This window comes from Gordionus sp. m RMFG-2023, chromosome 1 (genome assembly GCF_954871325.1).
Source record: "Gordionus sp. m RMFG-2023 chromosome 1, tfGorSpeb1-WG-v2, whole genome shotgun sequence".
In the NCBI taxonomy this organism is placed as follows: domain Eukaryota; kingdom Metazoa; phylum Nematomorpha; class Gordioida; order Chordodea; family Parachordodidae; genus Gordionus; species Gordionus sp. m RMFG-2023.
The window spans coordinates 28761716-28789704 of record NC_088775.1 but is presented as its reverse complement, the minus strand read 5'-3'; the positions used below and the strand labels follow the sequence as shown (position 1 = coordinate 28789704).

The window sequence follows — 27989 nt, the reverse complement described above, 5'->3', positions numbered from 1 at the left end:
ATCCGGGCCGAGCTGTATATTTTAAAACCAAATATTTGAAATCGCCATTATTAGCTATAAAAGTCAAAAATAAATATAATTTATTTTAAAAAAAATTGGGCTGGGCCTGAAATTTTTTTTAAAAAACCAGGCTGAAAAAAATTTTTTAAAAAAATCTGGGCTGTGTCCTGCAAATGGTACTTCTGCAGGGCTCTGTTATTCTTCTTAAAAAAGAGAATGTTCTCTCATTAGTTTACTAATGGGAAGAGTTGCTAATATATATAATCGGGAATATAATTTTAAATGTGTTTGAAATAATGCAAAGCATCCATAGCATTTTTTGGGACTGTATCAACCATAGTTAATCTTTTAATCATAGTTATTCAGCTAATAAGGCATCATAAGATATTTTAACATCTTCATGATAAAAATCTAACAAATATTTTTTTTTCTATCACCATATGAAAGGTTGGAAAGGCTTTTGTGAGAGTAATATCTGCGGATTTGTAAGTGCTGCATGATGAATTAAAAACTATTCATTTATTAGGGTTATAAATGCATCTAAGAGAGGGGACATGTGTTTTATAATACTCTTCTACTGATCCTATATTAATGTTTTGACTATGAGCTTGCTTGCTGCAAGTCGAGGGGGACAAATATTAAACATGTATAGCTCTGCTTTTGACTCAACAATAACTTATAAAATATGAAATTCTTCATCAACATTAGCTCTAATTTCCTTGAGTTCTAATAAGGGCTCTCCGCTATTCTCATATTCTTAATCAAATCAATGTCATGTTTTTGAAAAGTATTACATAAAATAGTTGTATAATTAAATAATACATTCTAATGAGAAAAAAAATTTGGAATAAGTATTGAATCCAATAATTTTCTTGCTTCTGAATATTTCTTTCAAGCCATTGGGATATTTCAGTAATAGCATTAATAATCGGCTCTTCAAACTCCATAAAAGCTGTTACTGCTTGATGGCGGAGACTCTATCTCGTTGGACAAGCATGCAATTTCTTTCTCCCTGTTGGACAAGGAGTTTCAAAGATAATTATTATTTAACTAGAAATTTAGATAAATATTACGCCACTAAAATTTGAAAATAATAAGTAAATTACGCTAAGGAAAACTTGAAATCGAAATTAATTGATAAAATTACTTAGATGAATGTGATAAATAAATGTAATTAAATATATATATATGAGATAGGAATAAATATTAACAAATATAAATTAATATTAATAAAATTTTTGTAAAATATAATCCGGCATTTGAATTTTTTTATTGGGGGGGTTTGTCCCCCTGCTCCCCCCCCCCCCGCTGCGTACGCGCCTGGATAAAGATAAAAATATATTGATGCTGCTATAACTTATAAAGATTTAAGATTATATTAAATGACATTGCAAATAACTGGGTAATAAATTATTTAAGGTTTTTATTTTTAAATATGTAATTGTTTAAATTTTAATAAATATATGTAAATGGTATAAAATTTCTTTACAATTTGCGTACTATTTTACTTTTTAGTATATAAAATCTATACTTCATTAATATTTTATTTGAGTAAATATGTTTTATCTGGTTTAAGATTATTGCATAATATAATATTATAAAAGGAACTTGTTCACTTCAATGGTATTAAACGCCATTTAATAGTTAAAAAATATACTAGTTTGATATTTAAAGAAAACACAAAATTGCTTGCATTAGAAAAACGTTGTGTTTGGAAGGATACATCTATTAAGCTGTAGGTTTTTTTATCTTTGAAAAATCTTTGTGTTTGAAAATGGCTTAAAAAGTTTAACAGTTCTGCCCTTAAATATTTTTGGAGAAGAAAATAATCATAAATTTGTATTACAAAATGTTTAAAAAAAAATCCTATATTCCTAGGACGACAGCTGGGGAGACCGGGGATGGTTGGGCATTTTTCGTTCAAACCTTTAAAATTTTAATATGAATAAACTAATCTGAATAAATAAAACATCTTCTGAATCCCAAAAGTATATGCTATCTATATTTTATAAAGATTATTTTTTTTAGAAAATTGGATTTAAAATAAAAAAATTTTTTGTCCTAACCATGACATACTCTGTGTACGTTGGGACACACATGTGATAGTTGGGACACTTATGAAATAGAGGTATAAATAAATTTAAAATCAGTATAAAACATTTGATTTTATTGATAATATTGTAATTCATAACCAATAACTGTAAAAAAATTTTCGCAGAAATTTATTTAATAAGTTTTTAATTACATTTATTGCACATAAAAAATTAACAAATTTGGAACATTCCGTGTGCCCATCCAATACAACAAATTCATTGGTAGCTATCTTCCTTTTCATAATTTTTTTAATATTTTTTGTGACATAATGCAAATATTTTCATTTTATTTTTAGTTAATCTGGACTTTTCATTTCCTATATTATTACCTAGAGGTAAAGTTTTTTAGAGATTTTGTTCCTACTTTTTTTATTATTTATTTTTGATCTTATAGGGTGAAGATGTAAATATTTCAGATTGTTTTCTTCTTTTGTTTATATTTCTTACAAGTTCAGGAAGTGGATATATATTCTCAATATCAAATAAATGATCTTCTTTATATTGGCTTATATCATTATAATTTCGAGAAGTTGTAGCCACTTGTGGCTCTGAGGCCGGTAAGGTATTATTTTCTAAATTTACATAGTTCGAAATATTTAATGGTGTTCAGGTGTTGATTTTTCTAATGATACCTGACCAGTGTCTTTAAAAATAATCCATTTCTACAAATATATCAGTATTATAAGGATATATGCCCGTTACCACTAATGATTTAATAATGTTTTTAATAGTTAGGGCGAATGGTAATATATCTTTTACTACTTTTGGAATGTTATACTAAATAAGTTATTTGGATTGCTGCACATGCAGTACCCTATAGAATTATAATATTTTTTAATGGTCCAAAATTGCGCCTGTCAAGGGGTTGCATTTTATGAGTGGTATGTGGGAGTAAGGATAGCAAGATACAGATTTTAAGCAACTATCAATAACACCAAGAGATTTGTGTGAACTATGATTATATAGAATCAATAACAGGCTTTTCAGGTAGTGGCCTCATGATCCCCAAAATGTTCTAAATAATGTATAAATTCCGTTTCTTGCATTCAACCTGACCCATTTGAGCGGTCTATACAACCATTAGGTTCTATTTTATAAAATTATCAAAAAACTTTTTCCTTGAGAAAAGTGGATGGCATTCCCTACAGCATTAATAGTGAGAACTATGACTAGGGTTGATCTTTCATTATATATCATGGCTGCAACTTGCTTTTAATCTTTCTGAGCTATTATTTTACTGGGATTTTGTACAATTGTTAATCCAATATCCCCCATATTGTATATTGTTGATGGTGGCAGCTTATATTTATCAAGAATATCTTTATAGAGGCTAAAAAATAAATCCACACTAGATTTATTAACAGAGGCCCTAACGAAGCTTGTAGCTTCTGGAGAACGTATAGATAATTGTTAATTTCTTTTCATAAAACCAGGCTCGCCATTTTAAAGTCACCCCAATTGGGTAGAATTTTCTTATATTTTACTGCTACTTGATAGGCCAAATGCATAATATATAAATTAAATGATTTATAACAAAAGTTTAAATGGTGAGATATAGGATTATCACAATGAGATCATTGTGATAATAATAATAAAATGTTCATTTCATACTTAAAATTTACTAACTTGTTTATAGATTCTCATTGCGATGTTCTCATCATTTAAAATAATATCATTATTCACAATACCTAATTAATAATAAAATATTCATTCCATACTTAAAAATTATTAACTTGTTTATAGATTCTCATTGTAATAAACATTTTATTCTGACAAGAATGGTAAGCATATGATGGAAAATCCTATGAGGTTAGGAAATAGGGATTTCATCTATCTGCAGTATTTGTTGAGGGAATAAAATGTTCATTTCATACTTAAAAATTATTAACTTGAATATGATATTATTTTAAATGGTGAGAAATCCCAGGATAAGAATAAATAAATTTCATTAAGCATTAAAGGACTGGATTATAATTTTACCTTAATCATTGTATTTACCATTTTTTGATAAGTTAATATTAGAGGATTTTAATATATAATTAGCTATTTCTTCCTCCACTTTAATATAAACTCATTTATGATTTGATTATCCTATTGTAGGTATAATTATTTTCAATTTTCAACATTTTTGATAAATATCTAGTTATATTTGATTTTTCTGAATAAGGTTGTTCTTGGATATAAATTTAAAGCATTTTCATAATCTTCTGTACGAAATTTCCCTTGTCATTGTAATTCCGCATAACCATTAAATGATAAAATGAGTGTCCCTGTCTTAACTATATTATGATCGAGCCCACTAACCTTATAAATATCCAAAATTTTAATTCATGTTTATTGATTCTGATATTTGTCAGATTGAAAAACAGGGTTTAAACCTTCCTAGGGTCTAGTAAGATTTTTAAAGCTCTATTTATAAATATAAAAGTTTAAGTTTGCAAATATTTTTTACACTTTTGGTATGTCAAATCACATTTTCTTCTGTAAAAATTAAAATATGAAATATTTATTAAATCTTTTTTAGCCAACCATGTATGACGTAATTATCTGTTAGGCTCAAATTTCCAGTCTTGTAAACTAATAGCTCAAATTATAATTGGAGTGACCTTACGTTCCCCTGTCCTCAATGTACCCCGCTCTCCCCTACTCAGTTTAACATCAATTTGTTCTCTTTTTCTTGAAATAAAATCTAGACCCTTTTAGCATGTAGACTCGCATCAAAGTTAAGTGTCTATGAACTACGCATGGAAAACCAAATATGTTTATTTTCCCCAATATTTTAAAGATGAATTTGAGTAGGGGCGTCACTAGCCTTTACAATCTCAGGGGGCTCAACTAAAAAAAATTTTATGGGAGCTTCGACCCTAAAACCTCGGGTTTTATAATAATATATTATACATTTTTAATTAAAATTTGTAAACTCTGAATAATGAATTTCACTTTTGTCATTTATTAAGCATACAAATAATAAATGTAAAACAATACAAGACATTTATAAATGTAAAATTTTTTATTACAAAATATTTTTCCATTTATTACAATATTAAATATTTCCGATTGCGAATATAAAAAAAATTTTTGTCTAAAGAATTATAAGTGATAAAAAAGGTTAACCTCGATTGATAATTGTTTTTAAAAACCATACAGGGTGATATATTTCTTAACAACCTATATTGACAAAAGGTAGATAATTAATATAACGTTGTATTACCATTTTAGACAATGTTTTATAGAATTTATTAAAAAGGATAAATTGATAGGCCTAACCTAATCAATAATTATTGAAGAGGATAATATAAACGACTAATCCAAATCATAAGACTGGTGTTTAAACCTAGATGACATTATGAAGCTAGATAAGTAATCGAGAAAATTATTGTGAAATATTAAATTTCTAAAAATTATCTTCCATTTTTAATGATATATAAACAACTAGACAGTTGACCATTATTGCTCATCTAAATTATGCAATCAAATGCTCTCCGCTATACCTAATACGAATCGAATAATTTATTATTCGTATTCGTATGAATAATAAAATGATTATTCGATTCGATTCGATTCGAAAATTTTATTTACCATGAATTAAAAAAGATCTATTATAAAATTTATTTTGTAAAATTTAACTAAGGATAAAGACAAACAAATTTTATTAGTGAGACAAAATAGAAGCATACATATATAATATATTTATATACAATGTGTAAAAATCAATATAATATTCATATCTATAATGTAGAAGATAAATCTGACAACAGCCAATTTTTCAAACAAAGTTTTTCGGATTGTTTCCTCCTTTAACGACATTCTGTATTTTGTAACCATATGAGCTCGAACAGAAAAGAGTCGCTCACATGGGGTTGAAGATCCCTGTATCGACAATATGTCCCTCGCCATTTTAGATAACACGGCATTAGCAATATTTTACAAATAAAGTGGTAAAAACTTTAAGTAATAATATTAAATTACATAGCCACACAAATAATAGATGCTGGTTAGTTTGCAGTCATAGCCATGACACTCACTATATTAATTTATATCAGAATTTATTAAGCTAGATAAATTGATAAAAACAAAAACACTAAAAATCTTTACAAGAAATTATGCAATTGAGTTATTTACACAGCAAGGATGCCATATTAGAAATGAAACATTTTGCAATTATAAAATGAAGACCAGAGTGATATGATGAAACAATTAAGATTTTATATTATATTGTCGCACCATCTCTAGTTAGTATATTATATCTTTAAATAATAGTAGTTTGCAATAATATCAAAAATATACTCGTATTAAAAATTTAACTCAAAACTGTTTTTCAAAGAAGAAAAAAATAGCGTTCTTAAAAAAACGTAAAAAAAGAGAAGGATAGATATCTAATAAGAATACATATTGTGGGATGATAAATAACATGTTTAATTTTTATTAATATTTTTATATAAATAGATGGCTTTAAAGAATTGTTAAAATTGTTACTTATATCTATTATCAAAAGCATTTAGTAATAAAATTTGTCAAAATAATTTAGTGTTATAACTGTCAAATACGTCTGTAAAAGTGACATTTTACTTAATATTTTATAACCAATTTTATATAATAGAGAATTATCACAAATATGTCTACTTACTTTTTATAAATAAATCTCTTATATACTTATTTGGACCTTGAAAATTTTTAGGAAGAGGCATGATAATTAATTTTAAAAATGAATAATGCAGTTGATTAGTGATTTTGAACTCGGCTAATTACAATATTAAATTTGTTAATTTTCAATTAAAAAATGATTATTTTTATTTAATTAGTGTTATAAAATAATTCAAATAATAAAATTCATTTCAGTTTCAACTGTTTATAATAAATTAATATTTAGACATATGAGTAATATTGATTCCATTTTTAACACAGAATTTGATTGCGAGCTGACATAGTGAAAATATAATTTATATATATTAATCTAATCTAATAAATAAAATTTCACTCATTTAATAAAAATTTATATTGTCCTATTAATTTTTAAATAATAAAATATAATTTATATGTGTATATCTAATCTAATAATTAAAATTGCAATCATCTGATAAAAATTTAGATAGCCTAATTTATTTTTAAATAATAAAATCAAATCTATATATAATACATAATAGAATTATAAAAGAAATCGTTCAGGGGGCTGTCAAAAAATTTATTTTAAGTTCAGAGAGATATTAGGCAGCCATTAAGAAAAATTTTACTTTCGCTTCAGGAAGTTTTTCAAATTTTTCAGGGGCCCATAGCCCCTACGCAACCCCCCCCCCCCCCTCCACCCAATGACGCTACTGGATTGAAGGTTATGTGAAATCTATAAATGAATACTCCTAACAAACATATGATGCTAATAAAATCGGATTCAAATGTATAAATTTAATCCTTGTATTAAATAAAAAATATTAATTTCATGAATATTATTTCAATGATTCGATTCATAAAATCAGAATGCTACCATGGAGTGCCTTTCTTTCTTTCTTTCTTTCTTGTGGGAACATTTAAAATATAATTTAACTTGGTTAAAAAATAACATCATTTTGAATATATATTATATCAAAGCAACGCATAATTCATACATTGAAAAAAAAGAAGAATGCACTTTATATAAAAATTGATTAACACCTAATTTTATGACTTAACTTTTGATCCTGCAAATATAAATACACACAAATTTAACTAACGTTGTTATTATGAAATGTTGCTCTTTAATAATATTTAATATGAACTTGTAATCCTTTTTTAAAAACTTACTAAATTTTCCAATTATAAATAAAAATATAATAAATATACTTTTTTTTAAAATAAACCAATTATCTGTCTGACGTAAATAAAAAGTTACCAGTTTTATTTTGCTATTTTTGTTCCACCGAAAATAAAATCGGTATTTTTTTTCAATCATACTTCTTATTAGAAGTTGCGCTGCATCGAACTGGATCCTCAGAAATCTTTTACCATAGAACTCCAGGAGGACTAAGACCAGAAATTATTTGTACCAAAGTTGGAATAAGGCAAGAGATGGGCGTATCCTGGATTTTACTAAAGAGCTAAAGCATTTTGGTAGATTTTCTCAACCAGTACAATTCCTTTGTCATAAATATGAACAATAAAATTTCAGGAATCTAAATAAGAAAATTTTTATCTAAAATTTAACTGAAAATCCAAATATTTTGTATATAGAGAATTTTAAAAATAAAATGATGGCAAGGTTTTATTATGCAAAAAGTCTTTTATAAAAATTATTACAAAACTAACTTTTTTATTTCAAATAATCCTATTTTTCTTTCTCCTCAAAAATAATAATAATCCTGAAAAAACAATAAATAAATTTTTTTTATATCAATACGAAATAAAACAATATGCTAATTGATTGATATTTCATACAATATATTTTTTTAATTCATATTATTAAATTTATATGTTCGTTGCAACACGCCTACTTTTATACGCCCAGTGTCCATCTCTTCATGGTCCCTATGAAGTTGAAATTTACGATTCTCGGATTCATTCCATTATGTTACGCCGAAAACGCCTTCGCCATTTATGAAATCACGCCGGCGCAGAAATTTTTATATTTAATACCTTTTTATTCTAATAATTATTCAAAATCACTGTTGTAATTTTTTAATGTCAATCAGGAATTTGATGAATTATTATTTTCTACATATTTTAAAGTCTTAATTATATTGACTTAGAATTCAATCAATCTAAAATCTAAAATTCCAAAAGTTACCATAATTTTATATTTTTTTAAAATGAATCCATCTACATTTAATAAATCTATAAATAAATTTAATATTATAGCATTAAATAAAAAGATAAAAAATTATTTGCGTGGATATTTTTTGGTTTTTTACACTTAAAAAGAGATAATAAAACAATTTCCATAAACTCTGGCAAATTTTATCGCAATTGTTACTCAGAAAAGGCTACTGTACACGATAATGATTCAAATAAGCCCTTTCCACAGTATATTTTTTAAAAATATTATATATTTTTTGTAAAATATATGCTAGCTATAAAATTCAAAACTTTTCCAACATTATCACAGGAAATTTATTAAAACAATTGACTTCTGATCATAATATTAAAGAAGATCTTTCAAAATCGAAAGAGATAAAAAAATATTTTATATCCAAACCAAAATTCCAGACAAATTCTAAAACCTCAAAAAAAGGCTTTTAGCAAGAAATTATGTGTTGTCATGTTATGCTTGACTTATTACCTTTTCAATCAATCAATAATATAGGAATGAAAGATTTTTTGAAGGTATCAAATTTATATTATAATTGGTATATTATCTTAGATCTACCTCTATGTCTTTTTAGTTCTATTGAAATAGCATTGGCTGCTGAGGAAGGTTCACAATAGTTGAATTTCATAGCCATGTCAACAATATGATTACACAGAGATGTGAATGATTTGTATAATATTGGCTAATTGCATATTCATTTGCCCTAATCATCTCTGTTTCTGGGTAGTTTTACAACCCAGAATAAATTTTTAACAAATTTATTTCTTCTTGATAAATTGTCCCTAATTTGTTGTCTAATATAAATTAAAGATATAATAATTTTTTGTTATAAATTTCAAATTATTAATTCTAATTCTGATTTGCCAGACAGAACACACTAAGCCATACTGCTCTTAATGATGTTTACCTATCAACGAAAGCATATGTACAAGAACAAATTAACCCATGGCCAAAATTTTGCTCAATTGCATTCGATATGTGGACAGGTCAATACAGAAGAAGAAACTATATTACATTTACACTTCAATAATTTTGAAATGATTTACTTTATTTAGCAACTCATTATATAAACCAGAAACGCACAAGTGAGATTATTCAAAATGAAATTGATAAAATAGAAGAGGAATTTAATTTAAAAAAAAGAAAGAATACAAATAGTCACAGATATTGGGCCTAATGTTAGAAAGGGTGTTATATTAGGTGAGTATGAACACCTTATATTTGCGTCATAGTTTACACAATCTGGTTACAGTAGATGGTATTAAAAGGTACCCTTTGTTGAAAATCTCATCAAAAGAATTAGAGGAATTATTACTGCTCTAAGATATAAAATTGCAGTGTTGAATTTGAATTTAATTCGAGGCAGATCAAAGAAAATACCTAGGTAGAATAGATCTAGCATCAGATATGTTAGATCTTGATAAATTGATACATACCCAGATGCCCATTTTCAAATTGGCAATTCCAAATGAAATAATAATAATAATTCCATGCATATGAAAATCTTAAATTTAAATGTCCCAACACGTTGCTATAATATATTAATTATGCTAGAAAGCATATTTGGATTAAATAAGAATTTAATTAATAATGTTTTAATAAGAATTGGGAAACACTTTCCTAATTATCAAACTATGAATCTCCGGTAGAAGAACTATTATTATTTCTTTCAAAATTTAAAGAAACTGTTGAATTTATTTCAGCACAAAATGCGCCTACGTTAAACTTGGCGTTACTTTTTAGAAGTGAAATTGAGACACATTTAATAGTAAATAATAGTGATAGTTGTTCTTAAATCATTTCACTTAAGGAAAATATGCTAAAAAAATTTGAGTTATGATTTCCGGTTTGTGATCTCCAAGTAATAATATATATAAGTATATTAATTTATTTTTTATTTAAAAGATTTTCTAGGTATTGGCTTCTCTTTTAGACCAAAGATTTCAATAATTAACTATTGTGTCAAAGTATATAATAGAGCAAAATTGCTCAGCTTTGATCTTAAACTTATAGAGAATGATGATATTCAGGTAGTAAATATAGTTATTGAGGTTCAAAAGGAGTTATTAAATTCAAGTTATTGACAAAATTGGCAAATAAACATTCAACAAATACAAATTATGATTCTACGTTAGATAGAACAAAAACACATTCTTCTTGGGAAACGACATTTACAAGATATGAATGTTCTAAATTTTTGGAGAGAAAAGAAGAGTGAACTTCCCAATCTTTTCAGGCTCATCAAAAAAAAATTTTGTATTACGGCGACTAGCATACCTAATGAAAGAGTTTTTTTCTACCGCTGGATTGACGTTGAATTCAAGGGGATTATCATTACATCACGAAAATTTAAATAAAATAATTCTTATACATGATAATTTTAAAATTATGAAATCGATTTTCTCTTAAATAAAGATTAAAAAATATGCCGTGATATCTGTAGTGTAGTGTATATTTTATTTTTTTTTGAAAAAAACTATTTAAAAAAAATTTACGTCGATTTTGTTGATAGGCTAAAAATCAGTTGAAAATCGCCGCCGATAGTTTTGTCGGCGCACAGGACTATATATCATTTATTTTATGTAGATTTATAATGTAAATGATTTGTCCTAATGAGTTAGGTGTGAATATATACTTCGATAATAAATTTTTTAAAATAAAGCTGTAAATACTTATAATACACATGATTTCATGCTGAAATTACATTCATAATATAAATTTAAAAAAGAATTTTCTATCATTTTGAAGTAAATTGGTACGTTCCACAAGTCATTATTTTCTTTTACATCATCCACGATGTGTATTTCTTCTTCTGATTGTGTTAATGATAATCTAGATAAACAATCTGGTACCATGTTGTGCTTGCCTGCTCTGTGTCTTATTTCGAAGTTCTTCGCAATGTTCCATCTCTGCTATCTCATCGACGCAGATGAATTTTCTTTTAAACCTTTTGAAAAACGTAGATCAAAGGCTTATGATCGATGATAATTTTAAACTTTGTTCCATTAGGTATTCCTGGAATCTTTTCGTCGCAAAGATGATTGCTAACGCCTTTTAATAAGGATCTTGAGGCAAAAGCTATCTCTTTGCCGTCTCCTTCTATATGAAATAAGATAGATCTGAAGCCACGTTTAAACGCATCCGCGGTTATACCTATGGGTATGTCTGGATGAAAAAATTCAACGTAGGAGGTTGGCTGATTAAACCTTTTTAAATATTTTATAGCATTCTTGATGCTCTATATCCCGAGTCCATTTATCCTTATTGATTATCTTATAAAGCGGATCTGCCAGATCCGTAAAATTGTTTAAAAATTTTGGTAGTGGCTAGCCATGCTTCTTAAAAAAGTGGAAAGTACTTCTGAATTCTTTGGTTCTGGCATGTCTATGATTGCTTTGATGTTGTCATCATTACAGGGGCGTCGCTAGCCTTTACAATTTCAGGGGGCTCAACTAAAAAAAATCCCCCTGCTTCCCAATTTGCGGGCCTTCGGCCCGCTTTTGCTCGGACTTCGGCAGGGTTTTATATTAGTATATTATACATTTTTAAAATTAGTTAACTCTGAACAATTATTTTAAATTTCATATTTTGTCATTTATTATATTATGTATTCAAAATAAACTGGCATATAAATAATTAAAACAATACAAGACATTTCTATAAATAATATTTTTAATACAGAATCTATTTATAACATTATAAAATATTTTCGATTGCTGATATAAAAAAAATTTGCGTCTAAAGAATTACAAGTGATAAAAAAGGTTATTTTATTCATATATATGCATCAATTGATAATAGTTTTTAAAAACCACATAATGTAATAATATAATTCTTATCAACTTACATTGACAAAAGGTTATGAAACTAATATAATTTCTGTTACCATTTTAGACAATGTTTTATAGAATGGACTAATAAGGAAAAATTTATAGGCCTAAATCAAATCAACAATTCTTGAAGAAGAGAGTATAAACGACCAATCCAAATTATAAAACTATGTGGTGGTTAGAGCATCCTCTTAGATGACATGATGGAAGCTAGATAAGTAATAGAGAAAATTATTGTGTGATATTAAATTTCTAAAAGATTATCTTCCATTTTTAATGATATATAAACGACTATACAGTTGACCATCATTGTTTAATAAAATATGCAATCATATGCTCTTTAATAATAATCTAAAATTACATTAACACAAATAATAGATGCTGGTTAATTTGCAGTCATAGCCATGACACTCACGGTGTAAACTAATATCAGATTTATTATGTTGGATAAATTGATATAAAAACACTAAAAATCTTTGGAAGAAATAATTATGCAAATATATTGAAGCCTTGAGTTATTTACACGGCAAGTATGCCATATTAGAAATGAAAGACTTTATGCCTATAAAATAAGGACCAGATTTAAATGATGAAACAATTAAGATTCTATATATTATTGTCCCACCACCTCTATTGTATATTGTATCTTAAAATAAGTAGTTTGTAATAATATCAAAAATATAATATTAAAAATTTAACTCAAAACATTTTTCGAAAAAGAAAAAAATAGCTTTCCTAAAAATATGTAAAAAAAGAGAAGAAAAGATATCTAATTAATTACATAGGATGAATAATAAAATGTTTAACTTTTTTAATAAATAGATGGCGTTAAATACCTGAATGCAAATTGTTACAGTATTTATTATCAAAAGCAATTATTAGTAAAATTTATTATAATATTAACTGTAATATATTATATAACTGTCAAATACGTCTATAAAAGTGGCATTTTATCTAATAATTTTTAACCAACTGTATATACAGGGTTTCCCATCCAAAAAAGGAAAAGTCCCAATCAAAAAAGGAAAAGGTTCAATCAAAAAAGGAAAAGTGTCAAACAAAAAAGGAAAAGTGTCAAACAAAAAAGGAAAAAGTTCAATCAAAAGGAAAGGGTCCGATCAAAAAAGGAAAATTGTCAATCAAAAAAGGAAAAGTCCCAAAGGTTAAGGAAAAAGTCCAATCAAAAAAGGAAAAGTGTCAAACAAAAAAGGAAAAGGTTCAATCAAAAAAGGAAAAGTGTCAAACAAAAAAGGAAATGGTTCAATCAAAAAAGGAAAAATGCCAATCGAAAAAGGAAAATTCCCAAAAGAAAAGGAAAAGGGTCAATCAAAAAAGGAAAATTTTCATTCAAAAAAATAAAATCGTAATTTTTTTAAAAAAATATATAAACTTTTCAATTTTTCTTAAATTTATTTATTTTTGTCATTCCTTCTTTTATTTCTAACTTTTTGCGATTTCTTTATTTTATTTGTATCTTTTCTCAATTTATTTTTCTTACTATATCTTTTCTCTATTTCTTTTCTTCTCATTTTTGTTAATTCTTTTTTAAAATTATATTATTTTTTTTGGCAGACTATTTTTTACATACATATTTATAATTACCAGAGTTGTTAAAGTAAGATACTGTATCTAGATATAAAAATGTAGTATCTGTATCTAGATAGATTTTTTAGAAAGGTATCTGTATCTGTATCTAGATATTTTTTAGAGGTATCTGTATCTGTTTTTAGATACTTTTTAAGATACATTTTATATACCCCTTTTTTTTATTATAAATAAAAATATTTGACTGTAAAATTTATTTTATTTCATATGAGCTTATGAAATAAATAAAATAAATATATATATATTATATATTAATATTTATTAATAATATAATAAAGAATTATATATACATAAAATATTAAAACTTATATATAAAAAATATATAAATATTCATTAATTTAAATATTATGTCCGGGTTTATCAATAAACCATACAAATTTTAATATTACAATATGGAAATGGTAAATTTTATTTTATAACTAAATTTTTAACTTTATATATTTATTTAGATCTATATCGACGAAGAAGAGGAAGCAACAACAAGTTCTATTGCTTTACCATGACCTTTTCACAATATAATATTAATTTAGGTTTATGCAAACCTATAAGAGCATAATAAAAATGTATCTGTATACAGATACATTTATAAATTGTATCGGTATCTTGATAACTTTTTAGACGCTGTATCTGTATCTAGATAACTTTTGAGACTATGTATCTGTATCTAGATCCATTTAAAAAGTATCTTTTAACAACTCTGATAATTACAATATTAAATTAATCGTTTGGTTATAATAAACAAGTTTGAACTGTAATACCAAACGATATGTAAATTAATAAAATATAATCATTTTAAAATTCTTATATTTTTAAAATTTTAATATATTCAAAACGCATTTATTCCTTTTAGCAAGTAAATAATTATTTTGTAATTTAATTATCTTTTAAACTATTTTGATTTATGAAAAATTAAACGCAAATGAGGTAAATTTTATAATCTTTTTCACTTCCATTTGTTGAGTATATTCTTTAAAAATAAATTTTTTTGTTTTAAAAAATAAAATTATGAAGATATGGTAAAAAGGGGAAAAAATATTAACAGTGAAACAAAAGCTCTAATAATTGACGCGTTAAAAAAAGATAGTATCAAAAATATAGCATCATGTTTTAAAGTAAGCTACAGTGACAAATATTAAATACTCTCATTTCAAAAATGGAATAAAATATGGCTTACCCAAAGGCGCACGCAAGAAATTAAATAAAGAGCAGGAAGAATATATATTAAATTGTATAAATTTGGATTGCACTTTATCCTTAAAAAGGTTATGTTAAATCATTAAAGAAAGATATGATGTGGAAATATCAAAAAATACGGTATCAAGGTTACTCTCAGGATTTAGGTACAGCTTTAAAAGAGTATCATTACGTTCAGTTAGAGAAAATAACGAATCAAATATAGAGATTCGCAAAGAATAAGCGAATTGGTTTGTAGATGTATCATATATGAAGGAAAAATTTATATTTATCGATGAGAGCGGGTTTTCAATATCAATGAGGCGATTATATGGATATTCCCAAATAAATAAAAAGGCAATTAAAAATGTTCAAGGAATAAAGACAATAAATTACACTATCATTGCGGCTCTCACAATTGCAGGAATATTTCGATTCGAAGTTCTTGATGGCCCTTGCAATGCTATATATTTTAGCAACTATATAAATGAAATATTAAATCATTTTGAAGAACCTAACATGATTAATATGATTTTTGTGATGGATAATGTTCCATTTCATCACAATCATTCAATTAGGGAATCGATCGAAAGAAAAGGACATACATTGAAATATTTACCACCCTACAGTCCGTATCTTAATCCTATAGAGAATGTGTTTTTTCAATGGAAGGATTTTGTCAGAAATAAAAATCCTAGTAACGAGGAAGAATTAATTCGTTATATAGAACATGGAGAAAGAGGAATATCTGAAGAAAATGCAAAAAATTATTTTAGAAATATGGAGACATATATCCCATGTAGAAGGGGAGAAATTATTAATGATTAATATAAATTTTTGTTTCGTACTATATTAAATATATATCGTAATTGTAATTAAATAATTTCATATGTAAAAAATTATATGAAAATTAAATATACTTAAAAGAATTATCAAAAATGAGAAGAAAAAAAATTGAGAAAAGATATAGTGAGAAAAGATACAAATAAAATAAAGAAATCGCAAAAAGTTAGAAATAAAATAAGAAGGAATGACAAAAATAAATAAATTTAAAAAAAATTGAAAAGTTTATATATTTTTTTTAAAAAATTACGATTTTCCTTTTTTGAATGGAAATTTTCCTTTTTTGATTGACCCTTTTCTTTTGGGAATTTTCCTTTTTCGATTGACACTTTTCCTTTTTTGTTTGACACTTTTCCTTTTTTGATTGAACCTTTTCCTTTTTTGTTTGACACTTTTCCTTTTTTGATTGGACTCTTTCCTTAACCTTTGGGAATTTTAATTTTTTGATTGACAATTTTCCTTTTTTGATCGGACCTTTTCCTTTTTTGATTGAACTTTTTCCTTTTTTGTTTGACACTTTTCCTTTTTTGTTTGACACTTTTCCTTTTTTGATTGAACCTTTTCCTTTTTTGATTGGGACTTTTCCTTTTTTGGATGGGAAACCCTGTAATAGAAAATTATATTATATGTCCATTTACTTACTTTTTATAAAGAAATCTCTTATACTTATTTGGACCTTGAAAATATTTTTAGGAATAGGTATGATAATTTAATTTAAAAATAAATATACAGTTGATTAGTCATTTTGAACTCAGCTAATTACAATATTAAATTAATTTGTTATTTTTCAATTAATAAATGATTATATTTATTTAATTAGGTTTATATAATAATTTAAACAATAATAGTCAATTAAGCTTCAACTGTTAATGCGAAATTAATATTTAGTGAGTGATATTGTTATTCTATTTTTAACACAGAATTTGATTGCAAGCTGACATAGTGAAAATATAATTTATGTGTATTAATCTAACCTAATATAATATTCATTTAATAAAAATTTAGACAGTCTTATTAATTTTTAATAATAAAATGAAATCTATATATTACTTAATAGAATCATAAAAGAAATCGTTCAGGGGCTAATCAAAAAAATTTATTTTTAGTTCAAGGGGTTAAGATTCCATTTAAAAAAATTTTTTTTGCTTCAGGGGGCTATTCAAATTTTTTAGGGGGCTCGAGTCCCTGCGACTCTCTCCCCCCCCCCCCCAGTGACGCCACTGCACTATTAGGATGTACACCTTCTTTGTCTATGTCGTGTGTCAAAAATCGTATTTCATCTTGCAGGAACGAACTTTTGTCAAAATTAGGTGTTAATCAGTATTTAATGATCCTTTCAAATACTTTCTTTATATTCTCCAAGTGTATCTCGTTGTTATCACTTGTGATTAATAAGTCGCCTATATAGAATATTACATCTTTTAAATCTCCAGAAATTTGTTACAGTGTCTGTTTAAATATGGCTGAAAACGTTTTAAGTTCGAATGGAAGTCTTGTGAATCTGAAGTATTACTTGTGCGCGGATATTGTAAGTAAATCTCTAGAGTCCTTATGAATGGGGATTTGAAGGAAGGCTTGTTAAAAATCTATTTTGCTGAACTTCTTGCTTCTAGCTAATTTGGCAATTAAATCGTTGATTCTAGATATAGGGTATTTAAAATCATCAAGATCTGGGTTAACAGTGTCTTTGAAATCGGCGCACGTTGTTTTTGAAGACTTGTAGAAATAATTAAATCAGTCCGTAAGGTAAATATTATAATTAAGACAGTGAAAAAGAAATAAAAAATTCAGTCCAAATATATTAACACCATGTATCTGTTTTAATCATTCTGTTAATATATAATAACTTTGCTCAAATAATGTCTATATGAAGAAATTTTCTTAATTAACACCTAAAACATATTTTCTTAATAAGGGTATTAATAAATTTCTAGGGGCTTCGTTCCCCACACCCTTTTCTTAGCAGTCTTCGGCAGGGTTTCTCAGTCTATACATAGCTATAAAAAATTTTTATAGGAAAGAAGGTTAATTTTAATAAAAACAACATATTATCATTATTTAAATTGTATAAAATTAGTTACCAAGAGATGGCAACATAAAACAAGATAATGGTGGAACTAAACAAATTTTACTTTTATTAAAGAGAAATCAAAGTTATTCCCTTTATAAAAAATCAAATTTTATATATTATATTATTTAATAATTTTAAGGACACATTAATAGTAATTATAAAAAATTCCTCTTTTTTCTTAAGACTTGCCTTGGCTTATATTTCATTTCTTAAATTTGGTTTATCAATTTTTTAGATATAAATAGGGGAGTCACAGCCCTTACAATCTCAGGGGGCTCAAACAATTTTTAAAATATTTTTAAAATAACCTCCAAAATTACTTTCTTACATTTGATATAAAAAACAAAATATTAAGGGAGCTCTTCAAATTTTTCAAGGAGCTCAAATCCCTGCACGCCCCCCCCCCTTTATAGTGACACTATATAAATGCTTTTTTTTACGAATTAGAGTCATTGGTTTTAGTTTAAACAATGAACAACTTATACATTCTTTCTTTCAAATTATTGTTTAAGATATTTGTATATATATATTTGGTGGACAGGAGGTGGGGAAGGGGAGGATGAAAATATTTTTTATTAGCTTGAAATGATATTCCCAAGAAGTATATTTCTGGAGGGGAGGGGGATTACCACCCCCTCCTTCCACTGAAAACGCCTAAGAACCGAAGTAAGGATATAGAGTGGAATTGAAGTTAAGATAGATTGGGATGGGATTTGTGGTTAATTAAAGATTTAAGAGATATGGATTAGGTATGGTAAATTTTTTTTTTAATAACAAATCGATAACTCATGTGATTAACAACCTAAGTTTTAATGAGATATCGGCAATATCTTTGAGTTGAAACTTAAATTTTATTATTTTTATTATAAAATTATACAACATAATACCCGCCTAAATTAACTAGTATTATATGTTATTTGCAATTTTAGATTCATTTAAATTAATTACCTAGTACATAATATTTATAAATAAAACATATGGTTTAAATATATAATTTAAGTAATTTTAAAGATAATTCAAAAGAATATATGGTAAATTACTTACAGGTATTATAACTACCCAGTTAATGATGAGGTGTAAATTGAAGAAATACTCCAAAATTTACAAAAAAAAATATATATTCGCGAAATAGCCTAAAATCAAAAATATATTATTACTCCTCTCTAAATTTTGCGCATTTATATATGTATGGGATATGGCAAGCTATATGATGTAATTTTATATTGAATATTTGATATAAAGTTAAACATACTTATTAAAAAAGAAATAGTTTTCTAGCGGATTTATAATAATTTACCTGAATTCATATGGAATATAATGACCTGACACGATGATAAGAAAGGTAATAAAAACCTATGAATATGATATTTAAAATATATTATATTTTTGTGAAGTTTATAAATATAATTCATATATAAATGGTTAAAATGCTAATTTGTGACAATTTACCCAAACTGATACTAATTTATAAATTATCTTATTTTATCCTATAAAATTTTATTTATTGCTTAATTTAAATTAAAAACTTATGGAATATATATTTTTTATTTTTATTGCTTAAATAGAATATTAAGTTAATTAAAAAATTATTTCAATATATTAGATTTAATTTTTAGGTTACTTATATTTTAAGTAAATATACTTAAAACTTGTATTATGAGGTATGAGAAAAGTGTTTTTTTTAAAAATATTTTTTCTTATATAAAATACCTAATTCGTGATTTAAAAAACTAGATAAATGAGCAATGGGGTACATAATCAGTGATGAATCAAAATTTTATTTATATTTTGGGACATTAAAAAATAGTGTTATAAGAACAAAAACACTTTCCTTAATAATTGCGTACAAATAACTATTAAATTTCCATATTAATGATAGACTACAAATGGCCCAGGATGTATTCTATTTATAAATAACATAATAATTACTGTTAGATATCAAGATATCAACAACTAAGTACTGATATTGTCAAATCTATTCATTTATTAAGGCATGAAGCAAATCATGCCTTCCAGTAAGAGAGATTTCCTTGTCATACTAGTAAATCTGCAAAAACTTTGAAAAGATCTTAATATCAATCTATTAACATTCTCCAACATTCAATCCTATTGAAAACATTTAGATTTAATTTCATTGAAGATTCAATGATAGTTTATATGGAAATCGGACTGTGTGTCAATCTTGTTAATTTATAGTAATAATAGCAGAGGCAGGTTTAACACAATTTTAATATAGCTGGGTGATTAGTATTTTATAATAATAAAGTTTTTCAGATTTTAGGCTTGCCCAACTTTTTTTTAAATTAAATTTTGTTAGTAAGCCAAAAAAAATTAAGTTTTTAGTAAGCCAAAAAAAATTAAGAGTGGCCCAATATCAATGAAGTGGGATAGTGAATTCAGTTTTAGTATAATAACAATTTTTTTTTGAAAAAAGGTTTACATTAATATTTAATAATGACTTTATGTCTCATAATGTAAATAAATTTTAATTACCCCAAATTTGTTTAAAGCTTTAGCCAAAATTTAACATGTTAATATCTTCGGCTACCCTACAAAACCTCAATCTTTTTGAAATTGCTCAAATGAGACATTTAAAAAATAATTTGTAAATCTCTTTTATAAAATATATTTTTAATATTTTATTATTCATAATATAATAGTGCTGTATAACAAAATTAAAGTTGTTTGCCATTACTATTGGGAAAAAGTAAAGCATTAAAGTAACTTGCTACTTTTTATGTTCTTTATATTTTAATATTAGTATATTTTAATCGTGTTTAGGTATAATATTTATATAAAAAATTGCAAAGCTGTTATTTTTTTATTTCTCCATTGGGTGTCAGTTAAATAAGAGTGTACTGCTTATTATGCAAATTTCTTTTAGGGTAAATGAATAAAATAAACATTATTTGATTTATTTTTGATGAAAAATATTGATAATAAGGCATATATGGAGAGGATTTGTGACAAGGCTCATTTCTAAGATGGGAAAAAAAAAATTTTTGTGAGGAAGATGTCTGTTTTATCTCAATTTCACCAACTAAAAAGACAGCTAGATCAAGATTTTAGTCAAACAAATATTATCTAAATGTCAAAATTTCACTAATTATGCTATCATTTGCCAAAAGAAGATCTTAAAAATTTTGAAACTTTGGAAGTATGACATTGATAAAATATAGTACATCCTTGCCACCCTCATCACCTATTGAACAAATGTTCTATACAGCAAAAGAGGTGTTGAGAGACAAAGATCTTAGAAATTTTAAAAAATCAGCATTAAAATAGTTGAAAAAAATTGATTATTAATATATTTATGGAATCATAACGTGTAAAAAATATTCTGTCCAACAATTTATTTCAAATTCCGAATTAGATAATATATATCGATTGGTAAAAGGAAAACAATTCAATTTTTTTCATAGTAATGACTTTAATACTTTTTAAAACAAAGTAACGTATCAATATTTTTTATAGAGTGTTGCGAAATATAACGGCGTTACTTTTTATAGTAAAGTTGACAACTCATGTAGATGTTTTTGGGAATGTTCAAATATACCCCAATGTGATGAAAAAACTTGTATCTTATAAAGATTAAAATTTGAACTTTTAGATAACGATAAAGGACCTAAAATAAACACATTTCTGGGGAAAAAATTTGGAAAAATTTACCTACAAGGATATGTAGTGTTAACGGCTTTACATATTTTTTTAAGAAAAAGGATTTCTAGCAACCTATTATATTTAGGATAAATTTGCAAAATCGAGATTTTTTGGCCCCAAGTCCGCCCATGGTCCGGCGGCAATTTTTTTCGATTTGGACACGGCTCATTGCCCGTTGGGACCCGTGGGCCGATTTTTTTAAAAAAATTAAGCATACAGTAAACAAATCTCAAACTCAATTTTTTTAAAAATTATATTCTATATTTTAATGTTTATGCAATAAATTTAAATATTCAGTAAAATTTTTGATAATTTAATAGTGCTGTAAACATTTCTAAGAAAAATCGAACTCATTCAACGTTCATTGACAAAAATCGAACGCGTTCACGTTCACTTTCTAAAAAAAGGAACGTGTTCACGTTCGGTCAAAATTTTATGATAAATTTTTTTAAAAATTTAATTTAATATTTAAATAAATGTTTTATAGTTTTTATAACACAATATATTATAGTTTAATTTTTATAATATAATTATAAATACAATATAATATAGTGAAAAAAAGATATTTTTATAAAAAAATTTTCTTATTAATTTTTAATAACAATTAGTTTTTCAAAATTTTCATTTGATATACAGGAACGCTTGGCAGTTAGTACTGCATTAACTATAAAACGTGCTCTACAGGGGCAGATGAGGGGATTGCGATATTATACTTAATAAAAAACTCTTTTAACTCTGGGAATTTATTAAAAACATTTATTTTGTCCTTTGCTGTAAAAAAGTGAGATAAGTTATCCTCTTCCAATCCATCCTCTACTTCCTTGTTAAAAAAAGGATATCTCGAAATTAACAGTTCTTGCATTATCATTTCTAGGATTATGCATTTTTTCAATAACGCGATAAGTTTATTTTTTAAATGTTCGTTCTGTGGAAGTTTTATTTATGGCCGTTGAAGTTTAAATAACTGGATGTATAATTGCAGAAAGAACATACTGAGTCTTCATATATATATGTTCAAATCTTTAAAAAAATAAAATATGTTATTAATTTGATAGTGATAGGCTTAATACCTTTTATTAATCCCATTTAATACGGTGTCTATCAATGGTTGTTCATATTTTAGACCACTAATTTTTTTTAATTTTAAAATAACTATCGTTATTGTTGGGGTCAAATAGCCCAAATGCATTTTTTCTTCAAAAATGATTTTACTTAGTAATATTATATAAAATAAGTAATATTACAATCAAATGTCGTTTTAAATTGGAACTTGAAGATTTTAAAACTTATATAATACTTTTTGGGCACCGTTTATATTTGAAAGTATTGAATTAGTTCCTACAATATAGAATTTTACTGTAAAACATTTATCATAATGGTAATGTTAATTAATCTGATTTTGAATTTTTAGAATCAGATGTTGATGATGAAATAATAATATCCATGCCTATGTTAATCTATTAAATTAAAATATAAACAATAATATTCAAATTAATAAACTATAATAATGGTGTGTTAAAAAAAATTGAAATGTGAAAAGGAAAAACAGTTGTTTATAAAATATTAAATTTTTCATATAAATAAAAATAAAAGGTGTTTTAAAATTGAAGGAACGTTAAATTTGAACACGTTCGTCATAAAAAAGAAACGCGTTCACGATCAAAGTTCGTCAAAAATAAAAGAAACGCCCTTCATCATTTTTTCAAAAAAAACGAACTTCGTTCACGAACGCATTCAAAACGAACTTCGTTCACGAACACGTTCAAAAATAAACTTCGTTCACCAACGGTTCAAAACGAACTTCGTTGTTTACAACACTATAATTTAATGATGTTTTATATCTATTGTATTAATTACAAAATAAATGAGAATATTTTCAAACTCCTAAATTTTTTGAAATTTATTTTATAAATGTGATATTCGATTATGCAAAAAAACTGAAGTATAGGAAGGAAACATAACTTTCATATTTTTCGGGCCTCGGGCCTATAATTTAATGGTAATGTTACCTCCGGCTCCATGTTTAATATTAACATAATTAAAATTAAATTCCACATTTATTAGTATAAATATATACTATATAATTTAAATATAAATTTTATTTAATGACAAATAATCACATTGAAATATAAAATGATAGCAATGATAAATAATTATTTTTAATCCGACCTAAAATATCATAACCTCCCCCTTCCTCGCCCCACAAGTTATTCAATAAAATTTGAATGACCTTTCTATCCTGATTCATGACTATGGCACTGAGGTATGCAATGGACGGGGTTGAACGCTCACCCGTTTATTGTTTTGAATTAACTCGCCCGCTCACCTGCACAATGTTTTAAGCCCTTGAACTGATATACACGTAAATAGAATTTTTATGGATGGGGGGGGGGGGTAGTGTTGTTAAACAGCCCGATTTGGGCCGATTTAACAGTTTGATTACGATTTTAGCCAAAATAATATTATGTAAGATTCGAGATTTGGCAAATCAAAATCTCCAGGCTTACATAATATAACTTTTTTATTAAAATCTTAATAGGGCCTTTAACAATACTAGTGGGGGGGGGGCTTTTCAATGGTTTCCTTCATAAATTTTAACGGAGAGTCTTAGGCCTTTTGTTAATAAGCATTTGATTATTTTCTAAAAATAATTTTGGTTTCAGTTTATTTTTTTAAAACCTTTTCTTCTCTGAAACATTTCTATAGTCATTATTTTAAAGAATTGTTAACTTATACTTATATTTTTTATAAAATTGCTGTTTATAACTACATGTTATATTTATTTTTTTTGGAAAAGACGGGGGAGGGGGTATTATAGAGGTATTATTTTTATTGAAGGAAACTTGAGAATTCATCAAGGGGGAACTGATTTTCCCCCTGCGTACTCCTATGAACATTTGTTAATTGATCTGGTATGATAATTAGCAGTGTTGTTAAGAAGCCCAATTAAGTCGATTTTAAAAAACTCCGATTAAGATTTTAACCAAAATAATATTATGTAAGCCTCGAGATAGATATCCAAATATTTCTGCCATCTACGATAAGTTTCCAGACTTACATAAAATTATTTTGATTATAATCTTAATCGGGCCATTTTCAAAAATTGACCCAATCTGGCTTTTTAATAACAACTAGACATTAAAATTTATCCCTAGGTCTATTAAGAAATTCATTTTACTCATAATTCATGGTGGATAAAACGATTTTTTAGTTAAAGCTTGGCTCACTGAGCTAAAATCTTCAGGGATAGATGCATTACATGATAATATTTTTACTGTTTTTTAAAAAAACCATTGACATATTTCGCGAAGAGGATGAGCTTATATAATTTTTCGAAAAATAAACGAAGGCTGTAGTCGCTGGACAAAAAAACTTTAGTTAATCTTTTCTGTAGATGACTCGCCAGAGGTTCATTTTATATGTGTTATCTCTTATTATTCATCATCTTTATTGGCTGACTGGTTTTCGAGTAATGATTATAAGAAGCAAAACACGCCAATTATCCTTACACAGAAAAGAATATCAATTTTTAAATGATAGCTGTGGTTTAGAAGGTTAGATCCCTTTTTTTCTGAAATCAACTGGAAGGGGGTTAATAAAAATAGTTTAATAAAATAAAATTTGTTTAAATATTATATGTTGTCCGACGATGTGGTATATTATCATTAGCCTTCATTTTGATTGTCATGCCTTGTCCATCATCCATCTCTGACCTCGTTTTTAAAGTTGACACATGTTAAGTCCACAAATTGATTGCCTGATTTCCCTGCATTCACATTTAGCGCTAATTCGCGGCGAAATATACAAAAACACAGCATATTTAGTTTACTTCGCCGAATATTCGCGCTATGTGATGTGAATGCAGGGGAGACCGCCAACTTCAATCTCCTCCGAAATTTTTATAATTTTTTTTTTAGCTCGAACTCGCTCCGAAATTTTTAATTCATCGTCAAGCCGATAATAAGATTATATTATAATCTTTTTCGTTAAGGCATATATAATATTGGTGTTGCTTAATATGCCATAATTTTTTCATCTCAATCACAAAAACTTATATGAAAAAGAATCCGCCAGCCCTTGCGGTGCGAGCAGACCCCCCTCCCCCCCACCCCCAAATGATCGGTTTGGGTTTAAGTCAATTTTTTTTTTAAATAACGAAACCTTAAAAGATATCTTATTATTTTCTTATTTTCCAAGATTTTTCACCCAGTTAGAAGAATGGTTTCCCATTCCCATTCAAGGAAATTATGTTTTTTTTAATATCCTTTTTTTGAAAAAAAATCATAACCATTTTTATCATCCTTTATAACCCCCCCCCCCCCTTGCCCTTCCTTCTTATCTTTTATAGTGACATTTTTGACACCTTCGCTCTTGATTACCTTTTATTTATATATATATTATAATTTATAGCATATTTTTATGTTTTTTTATAAGTTTCTTATCAAAATTTATTTATAAAATTTAATAAACTCGAATGAATTGAATTACTTGACTTTAATAAAAAATTAATAAATAATTTACGATTAATTATATTGGGGGGGGGATATGTTAGAAGGAGTTGTAATATAATGTGTCATATTGAACACTTCAAAGGGCGCGACATATATAATAATTATGTGTCATCGATTCCTCAGCTTAATTTTACTTCGAACAGGTAATGATTTGCCGATTATTTTCTATTCGAATTTATATAATATAATTCTATAAATTGTTTTCGATAAGAAGCTTCTAATAATTAGAAGTAAAAATAATTAGTTTAAAAAAATATAATTAAAGGTAAATTTAGGTTCTAGGTTCTTTTACTATAATTCTGTTTGCTTTGTCTTTTCTTATAAATAACAGATTCAAGATTAAGGGTTAGTTTGTATTATTGCGCGTCTCACTGTGTAAAACAAAAATAAATGGAATGAATAAAAAATAGAAGGAAGAAATAAGGAATAAGATGAAACAAAAATTATGCTATTATCTGATATTTTTTTCCTCCGTTCAGGCTCTTGTAAAAATATTTAAAAATAAAATGTCATTTCATTTATTCACAAATGAATTTAAAATTATTATCAAATAATGAAGTGTGGTATATAATACAAATAGATTTCTTACATGAAATAAATGAATAAACGTAAAAAATCTTCTTTTTATTATAAAAAAACTATATAATATAATGTTGAAATTAACATCGTATTCCCCCCCCCCCTTCACTTTCATTCATGTAAATGTGGTAAAAATTTCCTTATCACAACCCTTCCTTTTCCATCCATAACAAAAGTCGAGTGTCAAAGATCAGTAATTTTTTAAATAAATATATATTTATTATTTTTTATTATTAAAACTCTTGAGTTAGCTGCATGATTCTCCTTGTAAATTAGAAAAAAATTTCATAGTCAAAATTATTTAAGTTTTGATTTTTTTTAAAGATTTTTGACTTCAAATACGATATCTTAAATAAATTGATATTATTTCCATAGACACAAAAATATTGTTATCACAGATGCTAAAGTTATCTAATAAGTGTAGATAAGATATCGATATATTATTTAATCTTAATTATTGTACCAATAATTGCCCCAAAATATTTTTGCGGTAAATTCAAAACAAATAATATATCACTTGAGGTAAATTAAACATAAGATATTTTTAGCGTTATCTACAAAATGAAGACCAAAAAAATTTAGTAAATAAATCCACATATAAGATATTTGTTTTAATTTAAATTTTGAATAATATTTGTATTTGCCCAATTACTGGTATTGACACTAGGTGTTATTGTTTTTAGAAACTGTCGCAATATCCGATTTTATAAACCAAAAAGATGTTGGTATTAAAATATTGGTATTGTTGCTAGCCTACTGACTGAGTATTTATACATACACACTTGCACACTTTTAAAAATATCTATCAATAATTCAATATTAATATGATACGTAATATAATACATTTAT

The 27989-nt window shown here is 26.1% G+C and overlaps 2 protein-coding genes across 3 annotated transcripts in view; both read left to right on the top strand.

Moving 5' to 3' along the window:
• Positions 1 to 15746: 15746 nt before the first annotated feature.
• LOC135923831 (uncharacterized) lies at positions 15747 to 16304 on the top strand. The gene has a single exon (XM_065458799.1). The coding sequence runs from the start codon at positions 15747 to 15749 to the stop codon at positions 16302 to 16304; it is 558 nt and encodes a 185-aa protein (XP_065314871.1).
• A 3373-nt stretch (positions 16305 to 19677) lies between these two features.
• Positions 19678 to 27989, top strand: part of LOC135922692 (ecotropic viral integration site 5 ortholog-like) — a 92969-nt gene continuing 84657 nt past the window's right edge. The window contains exon 1 of one of the 2 annotated variants that reach the window (XM_065457126.1): positions 19678 to 19732. The gene's annotated coding sequence lies outside the window, so the exon portion shown is untranslated. The remainder of the gene's footprint in view (positions 19733 to 27989) is intronic. The other variant, XM_065457125.1, reaches the window with a different exon arrangement.

Bases quoted from the DNA above. Each gene is read 5' to 3' on its own strand.
- LOC135923831 (XM_065458799.1), top strand. From the start codon at position 15,747: ATGAAGGAAAAATTTATATTTATCGATGAGAGCGGGTTTTCAATATCA.